This window comes from Rattus norvegicus, chromosome 12, assembly GCF_036323735.1.
Source record: "Rattus norvegicus strain BN/NHsdMcwi chromosome 12, GRCr8, whole genome shotgun sequence".
Lineage (NCBI taxonomy): Eukaryota > Metazoa > Chordata > Mammalia > Rodentia > Muridae > Rattus > Rattus norvegicus.
The window spans coordinates 52,017,237-52,043,049 of record NC_086030.1 but is presented as its reverse complement, the minus strand read 5'-3'; the positions used below and the strand labels follow the sequence as shown (position 1 = coordinate 52,043,049).

Below are 25,813 nucleotides of genomic sequence, written 5' to 3'. Positions count from 1 at the left end.
GGCAAACTAGCAAGGTTAGAAGTGTAATGAGAGGGGTTGGGGATTTAGCTCAGTGGTAGAGCGCTTGCCTAGGAAGCGCAAGGCCCTGGGTTCGGTCCCCAGCTCCGAAAAAAAGAACCAAAAAAAAAAAAAAAGAAGAAGTGTAATGAGAGAATATCTGAACATCTACAGAGGAAGGGGCCACAGAGAAGTTGTAGGAGCAAACAGCTGCTAGGACAGGTCATGGGAGATAGAGACTAGGTGTGGCCACTGGACAGTGCAGTCCCTAGCTTTTACATGGATGCTGGGGCTCTGAACTCAGGACCTTATGCTTGAATGGCAAGCGCTTTGCCCACTAAGCCATCTTCCAAGCCCTAGAGAACATCTTAAGGGGATGCTGTTGCGAGAGTGCATACTGAAAGGACAGGGTAAACAGAGGACAGATGGACAGGTAGTTCATGCAATACAGTTTGATAGGCTCATAGAGGCCTAGGGATTCTTGTTGTGTTACCTTTTTATTTCTCCGTAGCAAGAAGCTGAGTTCTTTGCTGAAAGTGGAGGGTGGGGTAAGGGTACAAAGGATCCTGATTCTTACATATAATTTTTTGAGTGTTCCTGCGAGGCAAGTGGATGTTCAAGCGGCACTGGTCCCTTGAATGTCTCTAAAACCTACATTATTGTGATATGTCTGGTTTTGCCAGCCTTGTGTTCATCTCTAGAATCTGTCCTTTTTCCAGGTGGGTGAAGAGGGACAGTTACCTTCCTGTGGGCAGTCATAATCTCAAGGCAGCTGCCAAAGCCAAACTTGGCTATGACCCTGTGGAGCTGGACCCTGAGGACATGTGCCGTATGGCCACTGAACAGCCCCAGGCACGTAAGCCCATTCCCTAAGCCCATTCCCTTTCCTGTGTATCCCTGAAGTCATAGACATTGTGACTAGAGAGCCTCAGTTACCTGAGATATGGGTACCAGCTTTTCCTTCCTGATCACTCCTGCTCAGCCTTGCCTCCTTCCTGAACTTTACTTTCTGTATTTCATGAATTTCTTGGACCCTTAGTTTTTAATGATCTTGCTCTCTGATGTTCTCCCCAGACTCTGGCCACTTACTCAGTGTCAGATGCTGTTGCTACTTATTACCTGTACATGAAATATGTGCACCCCTTCATATTCGCCCTCTGCACCATTATTCCCATGGAACCTGATGAGGTCAGTGCACCGATGCTCCAGGTGGGATGGTTCTGGACTCTTACGGGTGGCACCATTGGCATCTTCCTGGAGTCTGGGGCACCAAAGTGAGAATAGCCACAGGAGGCAGGGGCTTCTGTTAGCAGCTGCACAATTTTCCTTCCATGGTACAGTCAAGGTTTCTGGTGGTCGTGGTCTTGCCTAGGAGTCAGGGCTTTTGGCATAGATTTGGGATTTCGGGGTCGGCGTGCATAGCTACAGCTGCATCTTCCCTGCAGGTGCTGCGGAAGGGCTCTGGAACATTGTGCGAAGCCTTGCTGATGGTGCAAGCCTTCCATGCCAACATTATCTTTCCCAATAAGCAAGAGCAGGAGTTCAACAAGCTGACAGATGATGGCCACGTGCTAGATGCTGAGACCTACGTTGGGGGCCATGTGGAGGCCCTAGAGTCTGGTGTCTTCCGAAGTGATATCCCCTGCCGGTTTAGGATGGTATACCTCTTTCCTGGGCCTTCTGGGGTTCTGCTCTTCCCATACTTGTGCTGTTGTAAAACCCAAGAGGCAATGGCCTGAACAGTCTCACCTTCATCTCTCTGAGGCTCAGTATCACTCCCGTCCCCCTTACATAAGACGAGCTTTCGTGTGGTGCCTTCTAAGACACAGTCTCCTTGCAGAGCACCTCTGGTGCCTCCTGCCTTGTTTTACACTGGCAGCAGATTGAAGCTCTGCCTGACCTGTGTCCTCTCGTGTCTTATACTAGAATCCTGCAGCCTTTGATTTCCTGCTGCAGCGAGTTGAGAAGACTATGCGCCATGCCATTGAAGAAGAAGAGAAGGTGCCTGTGGAACAAGCCACCAACTTCCAAGAGGTAGCCATCTAAGAGTCAGGGCTGGCCTATATTTGACTCTTGGAGATTTTCGTCTTACTCCCTCTAGACTTGCCATCCTGGCTTGATTACCATTATTGTACCTCATTCTTTTGGGTTTTGTATTTGTTTTTGTTTCTTCAAGATATGATTTCTCTGTGTAGCTCTGCCTGTTCTAGAACTCACTCTGGACCTAGACCAGGCTGGCCTTGAACTCGGAGATCCATCTGCCTCTGCCTCCCTAGTGCTAGAATTAAAGGGGCGCACCATCACCACTCAGTGCACCTAGTTCTTACGTTGGCCACCAACGTCCCTTTGTTTTTCCCTTCTCTATAGGTGTGTGAGCAGATTAAGACCAAACTCACCTCCCTAAAAGATGTTCCTAACAGAATTGAATGTCCTCTAATCTACCATCTAGATGTGGGGGCCATGTATCCTAACATAATCCTCACCAACCGCCTGCAGGTGAGACCTCCCTTCTCATATCATAGTCATCTCTCTTTGCAGACCCAAGTTGATTCTGACCCTCCCCTCCTTTCATAGCCTTCTGCCATAGTGGATGAGGCCACCTGTGCTGCCTGTGACTTCAATAAGCCTGGAGCAACTTGTCAGAGGAAAATGGCCTGGCAATGGAGGGGAGAATTCAGTGAGTGTCAGGCCCTAAAGGGTGCTCAGCAGGTCAGGACAGACCTAGATTCTGATCTCGGAACCTGTCCCATCACTTCCTTTCCAGTGCCAGCCAGTCGTAGTGAGTACCATCGAATCCAGCATCAGCTAGAGTCGGAGAAGTTCCCCCCTTTGTTCCCAGAGGGGCCAGCAAGGGCCTTTCATGAGCTGTCCCGTGAAGAACAGGCTAAATACGAGAAACGGAGGCTGGCAGGTGAGCACCTGTTCTCTTTTACAATGACAATTAGCAGTATCTGGGTTTCCCATTCCTTTATGTTGCCTTAGTTAAGTGAGCTCCTTAGCATCCAGGTGTCCCAGCTTGCTCTTTTGTCATCTGGAAGGTCTCAGCTACCGTCCCAACACTCTGAATTGTCTTAGATTATTGCCGGAAAGCCTATAAGAAGATCCATATGACCAAGGTAGAAGAGCGCCTGACTACCATCTGCCAGCGGGAAAACTCATTTTATGTGGACACAGTGCGGGCCTTCAGAGACAGGCGCTATGAATTCAAAGGACTGCACAAGGTGGGTCAAAGTAAACTGGTGTCTGAAGTGAGAGGGTCTTGGTTTGGCTCTGTGGAAACACCTTGGTCAACTACAAATACCTTGTAGTTTGTGGGTTGCCATATGCATCCTGTGAGCCGCCATATGCATTTGGATAATAAGTACACTTAAAGAATTAATGGCCAGAGAGGATGCAGACTGTTTGTCGTGGCCTGAGCCCTTGGAACTGTGCTGAGTAATTGTTTCAGAAATAATTATGTAGAGCAGCAGCTACAAAAGACACTAGTTGAGCTGACAAAGACTTACTGAGCTAGATACAACCGTGAGTTGACTGCTTTCCCAGTACAAGCAGGTAAGTCATCCCTACAGACTCTAAGGCCACCATACACACTGGATTTAACTCTGTGGTTTGCTAACCTCTGACTTAGAAGAATTGGGGAAATGTTTTTTCTTTTCTCTCTCTCCCCCTCTTTTTAAAAATTTCATTATTTTTATATCTATATTGGTGTTTTGCCTGAATGTATGTTTATGTGAACCTGTGTGCTTGGTATCTGTGGAGATCAGAAGAGGGTGTCAGATCCTCTGGGACTGGATGTACAGACATTTGTGAGCCACCTTATAGGTGCTGGGAATCAAACCTGTGTACTAACGAAGAGCAGCCAGGACTGTTAACTGCCATCTCTAGCCGCAGGGGAAGTGTTTTCATGTACATATTTTATCTCCTGGTATAAAACCTATCTCTTTATATAGAGGTTTAAATGGTTTCTTCTGTTTTACCAGGAACCACCTGAGTTTTCCTACTAAAAAGTGAGTTTTATGTTTTATCGGGTAGTTAAATTCTGAGAGCTTGTTCCTTGAGGCCAGTTTTGGTGAGATCCTTGCTTGATGTCCCTTGCACTCCTCGCTGTTCTGATACACAGTCCTCATCACTCTCCTGACTATTATTGGTTCTCCTTTTATAGTGGTGAGCTGTCGTATCTTGAAGTTTAACATTTGTAATTATAGTTGGGTGGCAGCTGTTATGCAACTGTCACTGCTCTCTTCAAAGCCTTTTATTTTCTGTATTATTCAGGCTTTCATTGCTCTGGCCAAGTTCTTAACATCACTTTAAGATTTATTTTGTCTTACAGTTTCATAGATCTCAGCACATAGTTGGCTGGCTTTGTTTCTCTTATGTTGTTTTACTTAATTTTGAGACACAGTTTCTCTGGATAAAAACCTGGCTGTTGTAGAATTAGCTCTGTAGACCAGGCTGGCTTCTAAGATCCACCTGCCTCTGCTGGGATTAAAGGCCTGTGCTGGCTTTGTTTTTAAATCAAGGTGACAATATTGATGGGAGGCCTGGTAGACTAGAAGTACTTGTTTTATGGGGATAGATGTCATGCGGGATGGAGATGCGCTAAGGTATTAACAGGTGGCCAGTCTGAAGAGGGATTGGTCTTCATTATCCTTTTTCAAGTTCTCTGGATTTGAAAGTTGTTCTTTTCTTCTTTGTTTTATATTGTTTTTTGTTTGTTTGTTTGTTTGTTTGTTTGTTTTTACTGTGTTTGAATGTTTTGCATGTGTGTATGTATGTGTACCTGATGCGCATGGAGGTCAGAAGAGAGCATCAGATCCTCTAGAACTAGAGTTAAAGATTGTTGTGAGCCGTCATGTGTGAGCAGGAAGAACTAGAAAACAAACTTTGGTCCTCTACAAGACCCACTGAGTCATCTCTTTAGCCCCAGACTTGAAAGTTTTTAATATTGAAATTGTATGCTTGTTGATTTTTGTGGACTGAAATTGGAGAAGCTGTAAGGTACTTAGGCTCCCCAGTGTTCTTCCAGGTGTGGAAGAAGAAGCTCTCGGCGGCTGTAGAGGTGGGCGATGCATCAGAGGTGAAGCGCTGCAAGAACATGGAGATCCTTTATGATTCGCTGCAGCTGGCTCACAAATGCATCCTGAACTCATTCTACGGCTATGTTATGCGCAAAGGGTACGGGACATATGCGGTAAATGAACAGGGAGGGAATGAGCAAGATGGGATGGCAAAAAAGCAAGAAGTTGTGGGGGAGGAGCAGTTCAGTTATCGACAGAGCGAGCAGATGATGGGTGTGGATGGGAATGTTCTTCCTGCTCACAACATGCTGGTGACACGGGCTTAATTGGGGCTGAGTCCATCAGAGTAGGGCTCACATTGGCTCAAGGGTCCAGTGTTGAAAAACATTACTTTCTTTTTTTTTTTTCTTTTCTTTTCTTTTTTTCGGAGCTGGGGACTGAACCCGGGGCCTTGAGCTTGCTGGGCAAGTGCTCTACCACTGAGCTAAATCCCCAACCCCGAAAAACATTACTTTCTACTCGGCACTTTGATGGAAGCAAGCATAGTGGGCTGGAGATAAGATTAGGTTATTTGACGTTTTATATCACTGTATCCTCGCTGCAGTAGAAAGGGCTTTTGGTATTTAATGGCATCAGTTTATTTAAAGAGTGGGCAGAAGAATGACCAATGAACGGCATAGAACTTGACTGGTGGGCTGAGGTCTCACAGCCAAGGTGGAGACTGTTCTAGGAAGAGAGAATAGGGCATGGTTTGAGTGGTATGGCAAGGAGGGCATGGGCTCTCTTCCTTGGACAAAACTAGTTTGGTCTTCTAGGGAAACAGACCAATAGACTGAATGTTCAGGAACATAGGAGAAAAGAGGACTTCCAACCTGTAGCTCCACAGAAAAGGAGAGAACTGACTGGAGTTGATTGTGAGGAGGTCACATCTGATTGTGTTTATATGTTGGGGTCTTTAAAAATTGGATAAGAGTGTGGGCGCACACGTACTAGAGTGTTCGTGCAGAGGTCAGAGGACAACTTGGAGAGTCAGTCCTACCACGTGAGTACATCGTGTCAAACTCAGATCATAAATCTTGGTAACAAGTGCATCTACTCACTGACTGAGCCATTTTACTAGCCCTATTGGTTGACTTTTAATAAGAGTGGATGTGCTAAATGCTGCTGGGTCAGAATGAAGAGGGGACAGGGAAGAGGTCTAAACCCAGACAATGAGGTGGATGGCAGGAGGCTGAGAACAGCTGTCCAGATATGGGTTTAGAGTTTCTGGAAGTAGGTGGGTGAGAGTAGGATTTGGAAAGAGCTATGACAAGAATAAAGAAGGCATGGGATGGAATAGAGTGGGATTGAGAGGCCTGTGACTCTGAAACTCTGAACTGTCAAGTGACAGCTTGTTAACCCTTTGTGAGCCACAGGGTCCACCCTGACTAGGGATAGAAGTTTCCCTAGGTCAAAGCCAAATTCCACCTTAGTTCTGTCCTGCTTCAAATATGTTTGACTGCTTCTATCATCTCTTCTGGGGATCTCCTCCCTCCGATTCCCCATGGAGGGAGTCTCCTGTCAGTCCTGCTCACCGTAGACTGGCTGTCCTTTCCAGAGCTCGCTGGTACTCCATGGAGATGGCTGGTATCGTCTGCTTTACAGGAGCCAACATCATCACCCAGGCAAGAGAGCTGATTGAGCAGATCGGGTGAGTGTGGCCTGGGGTTGGCCGCAGGGCTTGCACCACAGAGGCACAGCAGGGCAGTGATAGGAAATCGTAAAGACTGAGAAGACAGAACTCAGCTTGATATTTTCATATTTGAGGTTTTGACACCTGGCTTCTAAGGACTTGGGGGCATTGCCCCATATCCATGAATTTTACTCCTTTCTTTGAAGGAGGCCTTTAGAACTGGACACGGACGGAATATGGTGCGTTCTACCCAATAGCTTTCCTGAAAATTTTGTCATCAAGACAACCAATGTGAAAAAACCCAAACTGACCATCTCCTATCCTGGTGCCATGTTGAACATCATGGTCAAGGTGAGTGGGCCTGCAGCAAGTAAACACATATAATATGACCTCTGGCCTGTCCCCAGTGTGGATATTTGGAAAGATCTCGGCTCTTGGTATCTTTGGCCCCCTACAAAAACCACCCATCTATAACGTTCTTTTACCTCGGATGTAATGTTCTAATTTCCTCAGCTGTTTGGTACGACTGTTAGATTCATGTTGCAAAGAAAGTTACTTTCGCAGAACCATACTGCTTTTGCTCTTACGTTTACTTGAAAGCAATTTTAAACTTATCCAAAAGTCTCAAAGAGTACTAAAGAAGGGAGGGGCTATGGCTCAGCACAGTGCCTGTCACACAACACTGAGTTGGATGCTCTAGACCTTTGTAAAATCGGGACATGAGCACATACTGTGTCCCGTGCTGCCTCGGGGACCCAGGAAAGGTAAATGCCTGGGCCTCATTGGCCAGCACCCCTAGCCAAATTGATGAGCTTCAGGTTCAATGGGAAACCCTGTTTTGAAAAACAAAGTGAGGAAGAGTTGAGGCAAGCATCCAGTGTCAACCTGGCCTCCATGTGCACATACCACACACAAATATTGCAGGAAACTGTTTTATACCTTCCAGGCTGCTTACTTAATGTTAGTATCTGCCTGAAGCATGCTTGTTGACATACCCTGTAACTAAATATTATCTGAAGTCCCCAGTTTCCAGGTGCCCACACTATGTCCTCTTTACCCTGGATAGTGCCTTGGTCTGGAATTTTGTTTTCTGCTGTCAGTTTGGAGACCTCATTCTAAGGCTATTGTAGCCACAAGCGTTTATACATAGCCTCTTTGTTCCCAGAATAACTACTCTGAGACTTAGTTATTTATAAATAAATGCCTAGGCCATGGTCTTGTCTTATTCCCTAGTAGCGTGTAACTTATACAACCCTTTTATTCTAGTCTATGTCTGTCACATGGCTAGTTACCTCTCCTCAGTTCCATTTGTCTGTTTCCTCCAAGTTCAGTGCAAAATCTTCCACTCTTGACTCTCTAGAGTCAGTCTCTCTCTCTCTCTCTCTCTCTCTCTCTCTCTCTCTCTCTCTCTGCCAGATGTCCCACCTTCTAATCCTGCTTCAGTTAATAAGCCATCAGCTTTTTATTGACAGGTGACACTTCCACACAGATTCTCTCTACAGGCTGTTATCTGGGTCTCCTTGGAGGAATATCATGGGGGTGATGCCTGATCATCACTTCCTCCTTGTTGGAGACATTGGCTTCATCGCCAGGTTGTCCACATCAGCCAGGTGTCTCCACAAGGAAGTTCCCCAAGTCCCTATTCATCATGCTGTTCTTTCCTCAGTAATCACACCTGAGGGAATGAGTGTCAAAGAGCATCTGAGCGTGTGTTAAAGGCACCTCATATCAACACGTATCATGAAGGCGTGCTATGAGATGTTTCTTGACCTTTGTTGAGGTTTGCAGGCATCAGTAGTGTCTCCTGCATCACTGCATACATCTCCTGTGCTGGCGTAGGTTCATGGCAGGTTGCTGTTTATCCCATTCCTTCTGCTTGCTCATTGGAGTCTATAGGGGGTAGTGTTACCCTTCTCTCATTTGTATTCCCCTGCTTGTCCGTACTGATTTACAGCAGCATGGATTCGCAGACTCTTTTATACCTAGGAGGATAATCCAGTGTGATCCTCATGTCTTTTCTTGCTCAATTTGTTCCTAGCTGGCCACAAAGAGACACACAGTTTCCTTTTTTAGATCTTGTGTTTTTTTTTTTTTTTTTTTTTTTTGAGCTGGGGACCGAACCCAGGGCCTTGCGCTTCCTGGGCAAGCGCTCTACCACTGAGCTAAATCCCCAACCCCTTGGAGCATTTTCTTACTTGCTGTTATAAGATACTCTAGCTTTGTGTTTATCTTGTATCTTTCTTGTCTTAGCTCTGGGGTGAAGCATTTCTTCAAGGAGTCTTTCCACTGAAACCTAGGCAACTCTTGTGTTTTTGTGCTCTTTTTTCCTTTCCCAGGTCATATTTATGGAAACATAGACCATGCAACCCTAGACCCTGTTAATTATACTTGAGTCTCAGTATGTTGCTGTCAGAACCCTCTGCTTGTCTGCTACCCATTTTGTCCATTGTGTGGTAGAGTTAATTTGCTGACCTACCCGCTCCCTGAGGAGAGGAGGTGGGGCCTGGGTGTGAGCCCATAGGAGTGAAGTTACCTTTCCTGTTATTGATTCTTAGGAAGGCTTTACCAACCACCAGTACCAGGAACTAACAGAGCCTTCGTCTCTCACCTATGTCACCCGCTCTGAGAACAGCATCTTTTTTGAAGTTGATGGACCATACCTTGCTATGATCCTTCCAGCCTCCAAGGAAGAAGGCAAGAAGCTGAAGAAAAGGTAGGCATCTCAGAGCCTATGTTTTAGAAAGGAAATGCAGTAGATGGACAAACTAAGGACTCAGGAAAGAAAATAAACCTGGAGCCAAAATAAGAACAAACTGGGTAGGGTTTCATTGTTTGTTGTTTGTTTTATTTGCTTAATTTGAGGGGGAAAAAAACTGGATGCTGATGTGTCAGTCTTCTATTCTGGTTCTGTGAGCAGTGGTCCCTCAATGCACTCCAGTTTGCTAAAGCCATCAACCTAATGGGCAGGGGCGGGGTGTTGGGGTGGGGGTTGCTACTTGCTGCCTCAAAGACAAGAGGGTCAGGCAGTGAAGCAGGAAGGCAGAAGGGAGACAGAAAGCACCTAGCACCCTGAGGTTCATTTCTCTGTGGTGTTTCCCTTGCTTTTTAGATATGCTGTATTCAATGAAGATGGCTCCTTGGCTGAACTGAAAGGTTTTGAGGTGAAACGCCGAGGGGAGTTGCAGTTGATTAAAATCTTCCAGTCCTCAGTGTTTGAGGCCTTCCTCAAGGGCAGCACACTAGAGGAGGTGTATGCCTCTGTGGCCAAAGTGGCTGACTACTGGCTAGATGTGCTCTATAGCAAGGTAAGGCTCCACCCGCCTCCTCAGCTGGTTCTCAGGAGTAAGCATCTTTCAAGGAATTGGACTTGTATACTAAGCTCCTGGAGAATCAGGTAACAAATGAACCTGGATCAGTTTGATGAACCCTAGCTTCCTTAGCTCTGATACCCTAAAATTCCCTAGCTTTTGGAGTGCCGGCATGATAGTAAAAGGAGTCAGAGGAAAACTTAACAATTATCAAACCAATTTCTTTGAATTTTGAAGTCTGTGTTTTTTTTTAATTGTTTTTATTTACTTTATGTGTATTTATTTATTTATTTATTTATTTATTTATTTATTTAGACTATGTATCTGTGTTCACTGTGTGTGTCTGCTGTCCTCGGAGGCCAGAGGTCAGCATCAGTTCCTCTGGAAGTAGAATTATAAGGCAGTTGTAACCTGCTGTGTAGGTTCTAGGAACCAAAGGCAGGTCTTCCATAAGAGCAACAAATGCTCTCCCCATCCCCTCTTAAAAACTTTTAAAAGGTGTGTGTGTGTACGCGCACATGTATGTGTGGAAGTGAGAGGACAACCTATGAAAGTCAGTTCTTTCCTTCCATTTTCTGGGTGCTAGAACTTGAACTAAAAAGTCTTCATGTTGGCAAGTTCGTGCTGAGCCATCATGCTGGCCTCGATTTTTTAAAGTCTTTTAATGTGCACATAATTTTTTTCTCTTTTTTTTTTTATTCTTTTATTATATATAAGTACACTGTAGCTGTCTTCAGATACACCAGAAGAGGGCATCGGATCTCTTTACAGATGGTTGTGAGCCACCATGTGGTTGCTGGGAATTGAACTCAGGACCTCTGGAAGAGTAGTCGGGTGCTCTTAACCGCTGAGCCATCTCTCCAGCCACTTTTTTTGTTTTTTGAGATAGGAGTCTTACTATGTATCCTGGCTGTCCTGGAATTTAGTGTGTAGACTAAGCTAATTTTAAATTCATAGAGATCATTTAACTTCTTCCTCCTCCTAGAGTTGGGAATAAAAGTATGTGCCACGATACCCAGCTATAACATCATTTTCATAATTTATCTTGAGCATTACCAAAGAAAGAAAAGGAGGGAATGCCTTTAGTTCTGCCTTGAAATATTTGACTATTTCTGTATTGTTATGTTTTGGGCCACTTACAGTCCATCTGTCTGCACATTTCCATCTGTGAGGAAGTTTAAGAATCCCATTGTTCTAGCCAGTGTCACATGAACTTCAGTTCTTTTGGGCAGATGTCACCTTACCTTCTGTATTGGGCATAGTTATTCCCCACAGTATGGCTTTCAAGTGACATTTATTTTGAGGATAGGGGACACTGGAGTAATGGAGTGTACATGTGGAAGTCAGAGGACAACTTGTAGGAGCCAGTTCTCTGCTTACATCATGTGGGTCCTAGAGGATCAAGTTCAGGTTAACATGGGCTGGAGAGATGGCTTGATAGTTAAGAAGACCAGGGTTTGAGTACTAACACCCACATGGCAACTCACATTGTAATTTTAGTCACAAGGGATCTAACACCATTTCTGACCTCCGTGGGCACAAGAACACAGTGATGCACAGACATACATTCAGACAAAACCTTTCACACAAACTTAAATGAAAAAAAAATACTCAGTTGTCAGCCTTGGCAGTAGGCGCCTTCACCCACTAGGCTATCTTGCCATTGCACTATCCTACCACACTTTAATTCAGTGCTAGGGCTCTAACCGAAGGTGCTAGGGTAGCTTTTTTAAGGGTGTTCGTTTGTTTTGTTTTGTTTGTTTGTTTGTTTTTTGACATTACTCTGCCCTTTGAAAATCCAAAGCCTGCCTTCATCTTTCTAGGGAAGAAATATGTACAATCCGACAGAATCAAAGTGAATACGCCTTCATCTTCCTGGCATGTGTTGTTTCTTTCTCCAGGCTGCTAATATGCCCGATTCTGAATTATTCGAACTGATTTCTGAGAACCGCTCCATGTCACGGAAGCTAGAAGATTATGGGGAGCAGAAGTCTACGTCCATCAGCACAGCAAAGCGCCTGGCTGAGTTCCTGGGAGACCAGATGGTCAAAGATGCTGGACTGAGCTGCCGCTACATTATCTCCCGAAAGCCAGAGGGATCTCCTGTCACTGAGAGGTAAAGGCCTCTTTAAAGAGTTGAGCAGGGGTTAGGGATTTAGCTCAGTGGTAGAGCGCTTGCCTAGCAAGTGCAAGGCCCTGGGTTCGAACCCCAGCTCCGAAAAAAAGAAAAAAAAAAAAAAAAAGAGTCGAGCAGATGGGCAAGTGCCTATAATCCTTGTACTCAAAAGGCTGAGACCAGAAGATTTTGAGTTTTAGGCCAACCTGGACAATTTAAGAGACTGTCCTGAAGGGGTTTAGGGTATCAGGAATGATGGTATACACTTTTAAGCCCAGTATTTGGGAAACTAAAACAAAGGTTTCATGAGTTCACTGTTAGTCTGGACTATAATGAGTTTGAGGCCTAACTGGACTGGGCTACATAGTCATTCCCTAGCTTTAAAAAGACAAAACCGAAAACTGGCTTTGTAAATCCACACCTGTGGTGGAGCCTCTAGACCCTTATAATAGAGTTTCCATAGGAAGAATGTGGATCTGGTAGCTGTTGAAAGAAGGAAGTCTACCTGGTATGGTAGTGAATGCCTTTAAATCTCAACACTTGGGAGGCAGAGACAGATGGAACTCTGTGAATTCAAGGCCAGCTAGTACTACAGGTGTGACCCTGTCTCAGAAAGAAAAGGGAAAACTGGCCTCATCGAATGCATATCAGTTCATAGGAAGGCCTCCTGGGGCCCAAGTAGAACTCTGGAAAGGGAATGGTAAGTCTGGAGGATTTTGGTTTGAAGGAAGTCAGCTTCTTTTTCATGGACATAGATATGGATATCTTGGAAGGACAGGATCTAGGCTGCTCATACAACAACTTGATGTTGAGAGTGGCTCTATGATGAGTCACATAGAGTAGGACTCTGGCGTACAAGAGGCTACTTTACCTGCCAATAGCACCAACACTTCTCAGTCACCGTCACAGGTGAGAAGAAAACACGTTTCACCTCCGAGGATGTATCAGATAAAGCGGCATACCAGATGGGCTACATCCGCAATTCCCACTTGGCACTTAGGAGTACATGTCTCACATAGCTTTACATACCTTGTAACATGTACCTGCCTTAAAAATAGCATTCTTCTTGCTGGGCAATGGTGGCACACACCTTTAATCCTAATGCTTGGGAGTCAGAGGCCAGCCTGGTCAACAAATCAAGTTCTAGAACAACTATGGCTAAACAGAGAAACCCTTTCAAAAAAACAAAAAGAAAGAAAATAGCATCTTCCAGAAATGGACAGCTGGTTTTTGGTGGTAATATATTCTGCAGGAGCTAAGTATGGAGGTATAGTATATAATCTAAAGCTGCTGGAGAGGCTCATGTTGCTGTAAAATTATAAAAACAAAAAAAAGCTTTCTTTTACCCACACTAAGTCTGGCACTGTAGTGCCCCAAGGTATCTGTTAGATGTCTTCATCTCAGTCAGCAAAGCGTCTCCCCCGCTCTACTCTATCCCATATCACACTGCTGATGGCCTCTTTCTACCCATCTAGTTCCGAAGGCAGGGTGCCACCATGCCAGAAATATATCACAATTCCATGGCAGCTCAGTGTCCCCAGCCACCACATATTCTCTTGAATTTAAATCACCACATGAAAGAACACACAACACAGTAACCTCTGATCCAATTGATAAGATATAACTGCCCACCTAGACATACAAAGCCCTATACACATCCATCACTTAAGAATATTCATAACAACTTGTAAATGTGCAGAGAGGAATCTTAACATCAGCCTCCATGTTCTCTCCACGGCTTCGCCCCTCTTCCCATTCCAGTCTCCTCCACCCTCAAACTTTTCTTCCACCCATCCTTCCTTCTTGTCCAATGACAGACCTCGTTCTATCTTGTACCTGCCCTCACCTGTATGACATCCTACAGGCTGAGAAAATTTAGCAGCATTGTCTCAAAATAGAAATAAAGGGCTGGGAGTATTTTTCTGGGAGGCCCTGAATTCAACCCCTAAGATCAGAAAGATGAAGTAATCTTGCTTGTAGATTAGTTGTAGTACACTACCTGTGTGAACAAAGCCCTGGGTTCAGTTTCCTACACGGCAACAAGAGATGAAGACATGCTGTGTAGCATCGAAAGGGTCTAACTATTATCACAGACACCAGGGAGGAGCTCAGACAGCATCTCGCCAAGGCTACCACGTAGGAGCTGGGTTTGGCAATGCACACCTGCCATCCTAGCACGCAGGAGGCCGAGGCAGCCCAATCTGGACTACATAGAGGTTCCAGGACAGTTTAGATCACATCAGGAGACCTTGCCTCAAAAATAATAGCAATAATAATAATAACCCCGCCACCTAGTTTTCTTTACTATGGCTACACCAAAATAAAGACATGCACAAAGGTAATAAATACCAGAGAAGGGTTGTGCTGTCGTCTCTGTGAGGAGGGGATCTGCAGCGTTCCTCTTTACTGTCTCTCATAGGAAGTGACATTTTAGAGCACTGCAGCTTGACAGAGCTGAGTATATGAGTACCTGCTGTGTTCTAGGTTTATAATGTTTCATAATAAAAAACATTTTGTGGCAACTGAATGTTGCCAGCTGCTTTATTGATAATATGAAAACCAACTCACTCCTTAGTAAAGCATTTCATCTCCTGTGTATCTACCCAATGGACAATGTTTTAGATGTGTACTGCCCACATGTAAGAATGGCTGTAAACAGCTCTGAACAGTGGCTGCATACGAAGCTAACACAGGGCAATGTGCATTCAGCTTCAGCCCCTTCTTCTTCAGTTATGTGTAGTAGTAGGGGACGTCATGATAACACATTCATACCCATAACATACTGTGATCGTATTAACTTCTGGGGACTTCGTTATGACACGTTCATATATACAGTATCTGTGATCATATTAATTGCCATTGTTTTGTCCTGTCCTGGTTACTTTTATATTGATGTAATAAGACACTGACCAAGACAAATAGAAGAGTTTAATTTGGGGTTACTGTTCTAGGGTTAGAGTCCATGATGGCAGAGCAAAGGGGTGGAAGCAGGAACAGCTGAGGCCCTAACCCTAACCTTAACATCTTTTTTTTTTTTTTTTTTTTTTGGGGGGGTTCTTTTTTTCGGAGCTGGGGACCGAACCCAGGGCCTTGCGCTTCCTAGGTAAGCGCTCTACCACTGAGCTAAATCCCCAGCCCCTAACCTTAACATCTTAATGCCCGAGTAGGATCAGAGATAACTGAAAACGAGGGAAGTCTTTTGAAACATCAAATGCTGCCGCCACCAAAGCCACACCCCCTAATCCTTCCCAAATGTTACAACTGGGACCAAATACTCAAATATGAGTCTATGGGTCTCATTCAAACCACCACAGTCCCCCACTCCTGTTCCTTTTCCAAAATAGGCTCCTTTGTGCTTTAATATCTTTAAATTTAGGTGCTGCATGTGAAAGAAACATGAAATATTTATCTTTTCTCCTAACGTAATCTTTAGTTCCATCTTTCTTCCTGTAAAGGATATAATTTAATTTTTCTTAATGACCGAGTAAAACAATTAATGGGATGAAAATATACTTAACTCCATATAGTTTACCCCATTGTGTGTGTGCCAGTGCCATATTTTCTTTCCCTTTTTTTAATTTTAAAAAAAAATTTTTTAGAGATTTGTTCGTGTATTATGTGTACATTGTTCTGCCTGCATGCTCGCACACCAGAAGAGGGCACCAGATCTCATAATAGATGGTTATGAACCACTAATTAGTTGTTGGAAATTGAACTCAGGAACTCTGGAAGAGCAGCCAGCACTCTTTTTTTTTTTTTTTTTAAGATTTATTCATTTATTATATATAAGTACACTGTAACTGTCTTCAGATACACCAGAAGAGGGCATTGGATCTCTTTACAGATGGTTGTGAGCCACCATGTGATTGCTGGGAATTGAACTCATGACCTCTGGAAGAGCAGTCGGGTGCTCTTAACCGCTGAGCCATCTCTCCAGCCCCTGCCATATTTTCTTTATCCATTCATGTATTTCTCTTCCCCCTCGTCTTCTCCTCCTTATTCTTCGTTCTGTTTTATATTTTTGAGAATGGAACCCAAAGTCTTACATACGATAAGCAAATCCTCTACCAGTGAGGCAGGTCCCTATCCCCTAAGCTAAGTGTTTTATCATGACACAGCATCACTCAGTCATTGAATGTTATAAAGATTAAGTGTGTACAGAGTCTTTATCCCATGTACGTTTGATAAGACTTATAGTGGTTTTGCATTGTCTTTGATTCTGGTTGTTTTCCTAACCTAGGGCCATTCCACTTGCCATTTTCCAAGCAGAGCCTACAGTGAGGAAACATTTTCTCCGGAAATGGTTAAAGAGTTCATCACTTCAAGACTTTGATATTCGGACAGTGAGTGCCAATTTTTTTGGAGAGAGAGTTTGTGTGTGGGGGTGGGTGGAGATCAGAAGATAACTTAACCTGAGTTGGTTCCCTTCCATCATGTGGGTGCCAAAAATCTAACTCAAGTCATGAGACAAATGTCTGTGTCTACTGAGCCATATTGCTACCTGCTAGCTATTTTTATACTATTAAAGATTTAGGAAAAAAAAGCTCGTCAGAATGTATCTGACCTTTCACAGTGATCACCTAAGACAGAAAACACATATCTATGTACATTATGATTCATAAGAGTAGCAAAATTACAATTATGAAATAGAGATAAAAATAATTTCATAAAGAACTAGCTGTAGGGGTTGGAGATTTAGCTCAGTGGTAGAGCGGTTGCCTAGCAAGCGCAAGGCCCTGGGTTCGGTTCCCAGCTCCGAAAAAAAAGAAAAAAAAAGAACTAGCTGTATTAAAGGGTCACAGTGTTAGAAAGATTGAGAAACACTCACTGCTCTGAGGCATCAGGAAGCCCTTAAGCTGCTGGAATAAAGCTGGGGTACTACCTTAACCATCTACCATCTCTTGATCCTATAGTTTTATTAAGCTTTAAATGAGCACATCATTCCTAGAAGATGAAGTGAATCACAGCGTTTAGTAATCTTTTTTTTTTTTTTTTTTTTTTTTTTGAGCATATAAGGTTTTTAATCCACGTACGTGCGGTTCCTCATCCACGCAGGGAGAGGCAACCCCGAACCCAAAAAGCACACAACTTTTATTCATTACAGAGGGCAGACTTCAGTAACAGGGTTAGCTGGCCTATTCTCATTAGTGGTAGCATTTAGTAATCTTGACATGTAACAGTGTAGACAAGTGCTACTTCTCATTTTTTCTGTATGCAGATTCTGGACTGGGACTACTACATAGAGCGGCTGGGGAGTGCCATCCAGAAAATCATCACCATCCCTGCAGCTCTACAGCAGGTGAGACAAAAGCCATGGGTGCCATCCTGGACCACAAAGACCAGTAGACCCACAGAAGAACTTCCTGGTGTGTGTTATCCTCACTTAGGTGAAGAACCCAGTTCCACGTGTCAAACATCCAGACTGGCTGCACAAAAAGCTACTAGAGAAGAATGATATCTACAAACAGAAGAAGATCAGTGAGCTCTTTGTGCTTGAAGGAAAGAGACAGGTAACACACAGGACCCAGGGTACCAAGTCTGCAAGCTGCTATCCATAATGTATAAGTTTTGTTTTTGTGACATGGTCTCATTTAAATTATTATTTTATTTATTATTATTTATTACTTGTATGTATATGTTGCATGTATGTAAAGGTCAAGAGAATCAGTTTTCCTTCCACCATGTAGGACCTCAGAGAATCAAACTCAGATTCGCAGGTTTGGAGGCAAGTACCCTACCTACTGAGCCATCTTGTCTCTACAAGTCTTGATTCACTAGGAATACATAATTCTAACAATGTAGCCTTGATTCAATCAAAAATTACACTGAAATATTAAATAAAAGAAAGATTGACGATCATTTTTGAAATTTTTAACATAAACAATGTTAAATGAATACATCACAAATTAGTAAAATATATAAAATTAATGTATGTAAGTATTTGGCCTGAATATGTGTGTGCATGATGTGCATGCCTGGTGCCACAGAGGTTAAAAGAGCCATCTCCCTAGCCCCAGCTATGTTTTTAAATAGCTATACTTAATGCACAAATAAAACCTTATGCTCAGCAATTAGGGGCTAAAGAGATCACTTAGTACGTCAGAGCATGGGCTGCTTGTTCAGACTATATGCATTAGTGACGAGCTCCCAGTCACCAATAATGTGCTGGTATTGAATTAAGGAAAGAAATAAAAGCACTTCCCCTTGGAGTCGTTTAACCAAGATCTGGTTAATATTTAAATTCTCTACTTCATGTTCCCTGTGTCTCCATCCTCTGTCCGTCTGTTGTATGAGTCTGAATCAGTGCCAGCCTAAATTTTATTTTATGAGTTTGTTTCTGCCTTTTGCTTTTGTTTGTTTGCTCCTGTGTCTGTCTGTTGGTCTGTATGAGTCCACGTGTGAATGGTATCTGTCTGTGTGTCTCCCTAACAAGGGGTTTCTTACTATATCTATTGAACAGCATAGAAAGCATTACCTGGGGGAAGGAATGGCGTACTTTACAGAAATCTTACCCAAATAACAAGCATCATCGTTTTGGGGTTTTGGGGGGAGGGGTAGTTAGGGTGACTGTTGGGGTTTTGGGTTGTTTGGGTGCTATTGTTGTGTTTTTGTTTGATTGGTTTTCAGAACAGGGTTTCTCTGTGTAGTCCTGACTGTCCTGAGACCTGCCTGCCCCTGCCCCTGCCCTGCCCCCTACCCCATACCCCATACCTCATATCTCATGCCTCATACCTAATTTAAGATTGCAGACATGCATTAGCTTAAGTTATAAAAGTTGATTATATGGGAACGTCAAGGCAAGTGAGGTTGTTCCATTGTTCTCTTAAAAGCAGGTTAAACAGTTTTGAGTACACAGGAGGCTAGTAGTCTTATTTTAATTGACCTCAAGTATACTTTGGCTGTAAAGTCCAGCAAAAGTTCCAGTCCTTTAAAACGTAAGAGGTGCTTTCATGATAATAACAACAACAGCACATAGTCTTACCTGGTTCGAGTGTGGCAGACCTGTAATAACAGCTACTGGGTCCGGAGTTCAAAGCCAATTTGGCCTATGCAGTGAGATCCTATCAAAAAACTGAACAGGAGCCACCAAGATGATTCTGTCTTGGGAATCACTCGCATTTGGGTATTGTTCTTTCCCTAAGTGCTCCCTTCTTTTCTCCCTTCATATTCAGGGTTAAATTAGTGTTAAAACTTCAGCTCTGACTCAAAACACACAACCTTGTAAAAAGGCTTGCAGGTACACCTTTTTGAAAGAACTGACATTCTCTGATAAGTACCTGAGAAACTTAGGATGGAGCTTCCCTAGGAGAATTAAGGCAAATGATCTAATTCCAGTGCTTCTAGACAAAAATAGGTACATCTCTGAAAGTTTTCAACCTGTCTGGTCTACATAGAGAGTTCCAGGGCAGGGAGAACTACAGTCTCCAAAAGGGGGATGGGAGAACAGGCTAGAGAATGGCTCAGCAGTTAACAGCACATACCATTCCTGCAGAGTACCTGAATTCAGTTCCTGATATCGGTATCAGGAGGTTCACAACTGTCTATAACTCCACCTCCAAATGGTCCAATGTCTTCTGACCTCTAAGGGAGCTGCACTCATGTACATACACATGATTAAAAATAAATCTTTTTTTTAAGTTATGGTAATCTGTTAACAGCCCTTTTCAGGGCTGTTACTGTGAATAGAATTTACCAGATTGAGATTCTAAATTATAAGGCTGGGTTTTATTTTTCCAGATTGTGATGGCCCAGGCTTCAGAAAACAGTCTGAGTCTCTGCACTCCAGACATGGAGGACTTTGGACTCACAAAGCCATATCACTCTACAGTTCCAGTTGCTACTAAGAGGAAGCGAGTCTGGGAGAGCCAAAAGGAGTCTCAGGATATTACACTAACTGTGCCCTGGCAAGAGGTCTTAGGGCAGCCTCCCTCCCTTGGAACCACACAGGTGAGACCTCTGAGAAAGTTGCTATGGCACTCTGTCTCCTAGTGGTTTGCTCCATGGTACAAGGATCCTAAAGGCAAAAATCCTTAAGCCTGGAACAAATTGGTTGCATAAATGCCTGAGTGTTAGAGAGCATTTAAAGCTGCCGAAGCTTAGGAACACGAAGCAGGCTGTTGGAGGAAGGTATTGATGATCAGCGTACGTTAGCAATTGTTCATTGCCATCCATCCCAGGAAGAGTGGTTGGTCTGGCTCCAGTTCCACAAGAAAAAGTGGCAGCTGCAGGCTCAACAGCGCCTAGCCCGCAGGAAGAAACAGCGCTTAGAGTCAGCAGAAGATATGCCAAGGCTTGGGGCTATCCGAGAGGGGCCTGCCACAGGACTGGGGAGCTTTCTGCGACGGACCGCCCGCAGCATCATGGACCTCCCCTGGCAGATCATACAGGTGTGGGCCTTCTTCCATGAGAGTGGCAGGATGTTGAGAGCAGTCCTTCATGGGCCTGGAGGAGGGAGTGTGCAGCTATTCCTGTAATATAGGATGGAAACTAAGAAATACCTTCAGCTTCCTGCCCGTCACAGGGGCCCTGCACATAGGAAGATGTGGCCAAGGCTGGAGGCTATTGTGGGAGGTGACCTGTTCACAGGTGTCAGTATGTTCCTCCGTTATGTATTATGTATTCTGTGTTTTCTCAGATCAGTGAGACCAGACAGGCTGGTCTGTTCCGGCTGTGGGCTATCATTGGCAGCGACTTGCACTGCATCAAGCTGAGTATCCCTCGAGTATTCTATGTAAACCAGCGGGTAGCCAAAGCAGAGGATGGGCCTTCGTATCGAAAGGTAAGGAGGCCCCTGGCATTGCTTGTCACCTCTGAGGTGTCTCCATATGCTGGAGGCCACATAAAAAATTGGTCAGAAGCATGGACTTTGCCAACCCAAGACCACATAGCTAGTGAGCAATGTGGCCTGTTCCCATTTCTCAATTACCTCACTGATCCTGGGATATTGAAAGAGTTACTTAAAACTGTTCAGGAATGGACACTGCTGCTCTCCATCAAGCTGATGAGCAGGGAAGAATTGGATATAGGTGACAAGTAGTTTGTGTAATAGCAGTTTGTACTATTGTAGTTACTAGGATCGTTAGGATATAAATTCATCTACCATATAGCCTGTTGACTGGAAGACTAACTCAATGGCTTTTAGTGAAATTGTAGCATCTGAACTATAGTCATTCCCAAAAGAAGCGTGTACTAGTCAGCTGGAAGCCTGCTCTTCCCTGCAACCCCAGGCAGCCAACCACTCTCCCACTTCCTGCCTGAGGACTTGCTTAGTCACGGCATCTCAGATATGGAGTTGTACTCTAGGTAGGTGTACTCTTTGCACTGTAACTCTCTTCAGACAAAAGAAGAGGGCATCAGATCCCATTACAGATGGTTGTGAGCCACCATGTGGTTGCTGGGAATTGAACTCAGGACCTCTGGAGGAGCAGTCAGTGCTCTTAACCACTGAGCCATCTCTCCAGCCAGACTTAGAAGATTCTGAGGAAGGCTCTCTTTATGTGACATCTCAGTTGGAGCACCGCACTTAACTCAATATGTGACTCAGGGTAAAGCTACTTAATGATAGTGTCTGCTCCCAGGTGGACATTAGCTGTATACAAGGAACACCTGGGAGAGGAGACGATTGTAGATGGAATATGTGAGGCCTGGTTCCAGCTCATTGACGTGGTAAAATATGAACCTAGAAAGTGGGCAGGGTCAGCAGGATAATGGACACATTGGACTAATGGATTTTCATACAGGTAGCGCTGTGTGGTGGTGAGTGTCTGTGTAGGAGAATGTCTGCACTACAGAACCTTTTTCCCTTGTGATTATCTGCTCCCTTCTGGCTCGGTGTACATCACTGTCCTTGGCATTGGCATTTGGTAAATCCCTGGGGAGTCTCGGAAGGAGCATCTCTGCCTCTCGCCTTTCTGTGTAAGAACTTTGTATCTCACTCAGAATTGAATTGTTTCAGGGTGGAGGTGGTCATTGTTTGAGACAGGGTCTCATGTGGTTTAGGCTGGCCTTGAGTTTGTAATAAAAGTGAGGCCGGCCTTCAATTGCTGACCCTCTTGCATCTGCTACCCACATGCTAGGATTATAGGCCTGTGTTACGATACTAAGCTCATGAATTGTGTTTTTCTCAATGCCAGAGACCAAACCCAAAGACTAGTGAGTTGCTAGGTACACATTCTTTCCTTAAGCTGCGTCCTCCAGCACAGAAGCAAACTAGTTTCTTCCTTAAAAAGTGAAATATTTACTATTTTGCCCTTAAGTATTATTGTTTCCAGGGTAATGAGTGGCAAGTAGATTTCTTTTCTTTCCTTTTCTTTTCTTTTCCATTCTTAATGTGTTTTTTGTTTTTTGTTTTTTTTTTTTCCCGGAGCTGGGGACCGAACCCAGGGCCTTGCGCTTGCTAGGCAAGTGCTCTACCGCTGAGCTAAATCCCCAGCCCCCCATTCTTAATGTTTTAAAAGTATTCCTGTGAGCTGGGTGGAGTGATCCTTGCCTGTGAGGCCAACACTCAGGATGCCAAGGCAAGAGGATCTCAAGTTCAGGGCCAGTCTGGCTGACGTAGCAACACTCTTGTTTCAAAAACAAACAATTTTAAACAAACGTTACTGTGAACTTGGGACTATATTGTTGTTATAGTCAGTTGCAACCTGCCTTCCCTAGTGCAGATAAGGAGCATAGGTGTGGTCACTGTTGACTTGCATCAGTTTTGAAAAGTATAGCTACCTGAATCGTTCTCCCACCATCCAGGTAGACATTGCCACTCCCCAGAGCATGCTCCCCCACTCCTTCCTGCTGCTGTGTGAGATCCATGTTTCTGTAACTGTAGATGCACTTGATCTCCTGCAGCTTCGTGTCAGTGTGTCATTCCATTGACCCTATAATTACCTTCCTGAGCTCATGGTGTTCGGTGTTGGTGCAGGCATTGTTTGTATTAGTGGTGATGTATTAAGATAAGAACTACACCTGCAGTGTGTGCATAGAAAGTCCTTGTCAGCAACATCGAGAAGCTGAAATCTGTAGGATGAGCTGGGAAGTTCCCTCTTTCATCTTTTCCATTTTCTAATTAGATACCGAAGACACAGCCATCATCAATTTGGTATTTATTTTTCCAGGCTTTATTTTGTTTGTTTAAATACAGTAAAATGTTCTTTTGACCTTAATATTGCATGGGTGATGGCAGCCACAGTTCCATGATTTTCTTTTTTTTTTTTTCTTTTTTTAAATTTATTTTTCTTGGAGTGCTTTATGTATTTACACTTTAAATGTTATTCCCTCTCCCCCTGCTTCTGTGAGGATACGCTCATTCCCACCCACCCACTCTGACCTCAACGCCCTGGCATTACCCTCCCTACACTGGGGAAAGGAGCCTTTGCAGGACCAAGGGCTTTTCCCCCATTGATGCTGGACAATGCCATCCTCTGCCACATATGTGGAGTCGTGGGTCCTTTGCCCATGATTTTCAAGATACAGATCATTTCTTTTCACCCCATCCTTGGACACTGACCTCTGTCGCTATAGCATAACCTTTTTAGAATGCCCCTTTATGGACTCATACTGTACTCTGAAATTTCAGTCTGACTACTGTCATGTAGGGTAACCCATTGGTATTTCCCAGAGGGAAACCAGGAAACTGTTGCTGGTTGGTGCTCTGTGAGCTCCCTGGTTCCTGACTACTTTCGTTCATTCTGAGGCTTCATGCTGCTGCTTCAGGCATGCATTCAGTAGGATTTTTTTTTTTATCATCTTCATTCTTTTACTGAGCTCAGATGCTGTGGTAGGTTTTGGCTCTTGGTGTGTATGTGTGTATATGTATGCACCTGACTGTGTGGATGCCACTTGTGGAAGCCCAGAGTCGGCATCAGACATCTACCTCAATCACTTTGCGCCTGAACCTAGAGCTCACTGTTTCTACAATCCATGTAGGGATTTCATGCATCCATTCATCTCTCTAACGCTGTGACGTAGACATGCGTCTCTATGCCAGACTTTCTACATGGTGATAGGCATCCAAAATCAGGTCCTCGTGTTTATACCGCAAGCACTTTACCAACTGAGCCATCTCCTGTGGACGTTTTGTTATTTTATTGAAACAATTTTATTACATAGGTCAACATTATTCTCCGCTGACTTTCCTCAGCCTCCCTGCTGGGGTTCCAGGTATATGAACCTGTAACAGTCTAGCTGTAACAGTCTAGCTGTAACAGTCTAGCTGTAACAGTCTAGCTGTAACAGTCTAGCTGTAACAGTCTAGCTGGCTCATGGTAGGTACAGCTGTAGTGGCCATAAAGCTGTTATTAGTTGTGATGTGTGACTCAGCACAGGGCTAGCATTTGATGGTGCTCTCTTGAGAATTACTCATTTTCCCCTGATTTCTACATCAAGAAACGTGTTCCATTGAGGACAGCCTGCATTTGATATTTTGGGCATTTTATAAATCCGTGCACTGGTAAAATGACTCAGTGAGTAAAGGGAACTGAGCCCACATTGTAGCAGAGAACTGATTCTTTCAGGTCCTTGTTTTCACACACACAAAATAAATAAACAAACAAGCAAATGCTTTCTTTAATTGTTTAATCTTTTAGAGAATGTTGAGACAGCCAATCCTGTTAATTTAGATCTCAAGTTCAGCCTTGCCTTCTTTGTGTAAAGGTTCCATTGTCAGCTCAGCTTTCAAATTGTGTTCCTCTGACCATGTCTGTGTTATTGCAGCTTGAAGTGAGATTGTGTTTTATGTGGAGATTAATGAAGAGTCAGTGTGTATTCGCTCCATGCTCCCATACATGCAACCAGTACACACATAGGACTGTCTGATCATCGCTTTTCTAGTTCTCTGGCCAAAAAAGTATGGTTTATTCGTGGGTTTTAGGTGCCGAGAACCTCCAATTGATAAAACAGAGATCTGAGAAACATTGACTGAGAGCCCATCCTCTAGACAAGAGTTGACGATGCCTCAGTTGGAAAGAATTTATAATCCAGTTCCAGGTTGCTATTTTATTATACCGTGGTCTTTTAGTTGTAATCTTTGAAATCTCGGGTCCTGAAAGCCCTAGGAGTTGGTCAGTGATCCACTGTGTAGGCTATGGTAAGCTCATCACCACATTGTCACCAGGTGAATCGGGCTCTTCCTCGTTCCAACATCGTCTACAATCTCTATGAGTACTCAGTACCAGAGGACATGTACCAAGAACACATCAACGAGATCAACACTGAGTTGTCAGCACCAGACATTGAGGGCGTGTATGAGACTCAGGTGATTTTCTCCCTGGCCACTGACCACCTGGTTGATAATGAAGCTGGATAATCAGAGAGGATCCCACAGGGAATTGGGCAGGGGGCAGTGGTGGGTAGGTGGGTTAGATAGTCATGGCTGTCAGCAGCATGTCTACCTAAGGTGGTCTCTTCTGAGTAAAGACAGGCTATCCTGGGGCATGTCCAAAGATAAAGCTGTGGGTGCTAGGGTCCCATTTGACCCAATATACTCACCACTCTCCCAGGTCCCATTGTTATTCCGGGCCCTGGTGCAGCTGGGCTGTGTGTGTGTGGTCAACAAACAGCTGGCAAGGCAACTTTCAGGCTGGGAAGCTGAAACCTTTGCCCTCGAGCACCTTGAAATGCGTTCTCTGGCCCAGTTCAGCTACTTGGAACCAGGTATGACCTTACCAACAGCCTTATCACCTGCCTTGCCTCCCCTACATCTCAAGCAACG

The 25,813-nt window shown here is 44.2% G+C and overlaps 1 protein-coding gene across 13 annotated transcripts in view; it reads left to right on the top strand.

Moving 5' to 3' along the window:
• Positions 1-25,813, top strand: part of Pole (DNA polymerase epsilon, catalytic subunit) — a 48,607-nt gene that overhangs the window by 10,712 nt on the left and 12,082 nt on the right. For all 13 annotated transcript variants that reach the window (XR_005491633.2, XR_005491635.2, XR_005491634.2 and 10 more), the window contains exons 13-34: positions 717-849; positions 1,072-1,185; positions 1,443-1,655; positions 1,924-2,031; positions 2,365-2,493; positions 2,572-2,674; positions 2,762-2,908; positions 3,073-3,218; positions 5,024-5,172; positions 6,613-6,705; positions 6,894-7,038; positions 9,243-9,400; positions 9,797-9,992; positions 11,897-12,111; positions 16,352-16,454; positions 17,330-17,410; positions 17,499-17,621; positions 19,849-20,058; positions 20,289-20,498; positions 20,747-20,890; positions 25,217-25,357; positions 25,602-25,755. Coding sequence is in view for 5 of the 13 variants with exons in the window: in NM_001107152.2 (NP_001100622.2) it covers positions 717-849; positions 1,072-1,185; positions 1,443-1,655; positions 1,924-2,031; positions 2,365-2,493; positions 2,572-2,674; positions 2,762-2,908; positions 3,073-3,218; positions 5,024-5,172; positions 6,613-6,705; positions 6,894-7,038; positions 9,243-9,400; positions 9,797-9,992; positions 11,897-12,111; positions 16,352-16,454; positions 17,330-17,410; positions 17,499-17,621; positions 19,849-20,058; positions 20,289-20,498; positions 20,747-20,890; positions 25,217-25,357; positions 25,602-25,755 (3,215 nt within the window). In the remaining 8 variants the exon portion in view is untranslated. The remainder of the gene's footprint in view (positions 1-716; positions 850-1,071; positions 1,186-1,442; positions 1,656-1,923; positions 2,032-2,364; positions 2,494-2,571; positions 2,675-2,761; positions 2,909-3,072; positions 3,219-5,023; positions 5,173-6,612; positions 6,706-6,893; positions 7,039-9,242; positions 9,401-9,796; positions 9,993-11,896; positions 12,112-16,351; positions 16,455-17,329; positions 17,411-17,498; positions 17,622-19,848; positions 20,059-20,288; positions 20,499-20,746; positions 20,891-25,216; positions 25,358-25,601; positions 25,756-25,813) is intronic.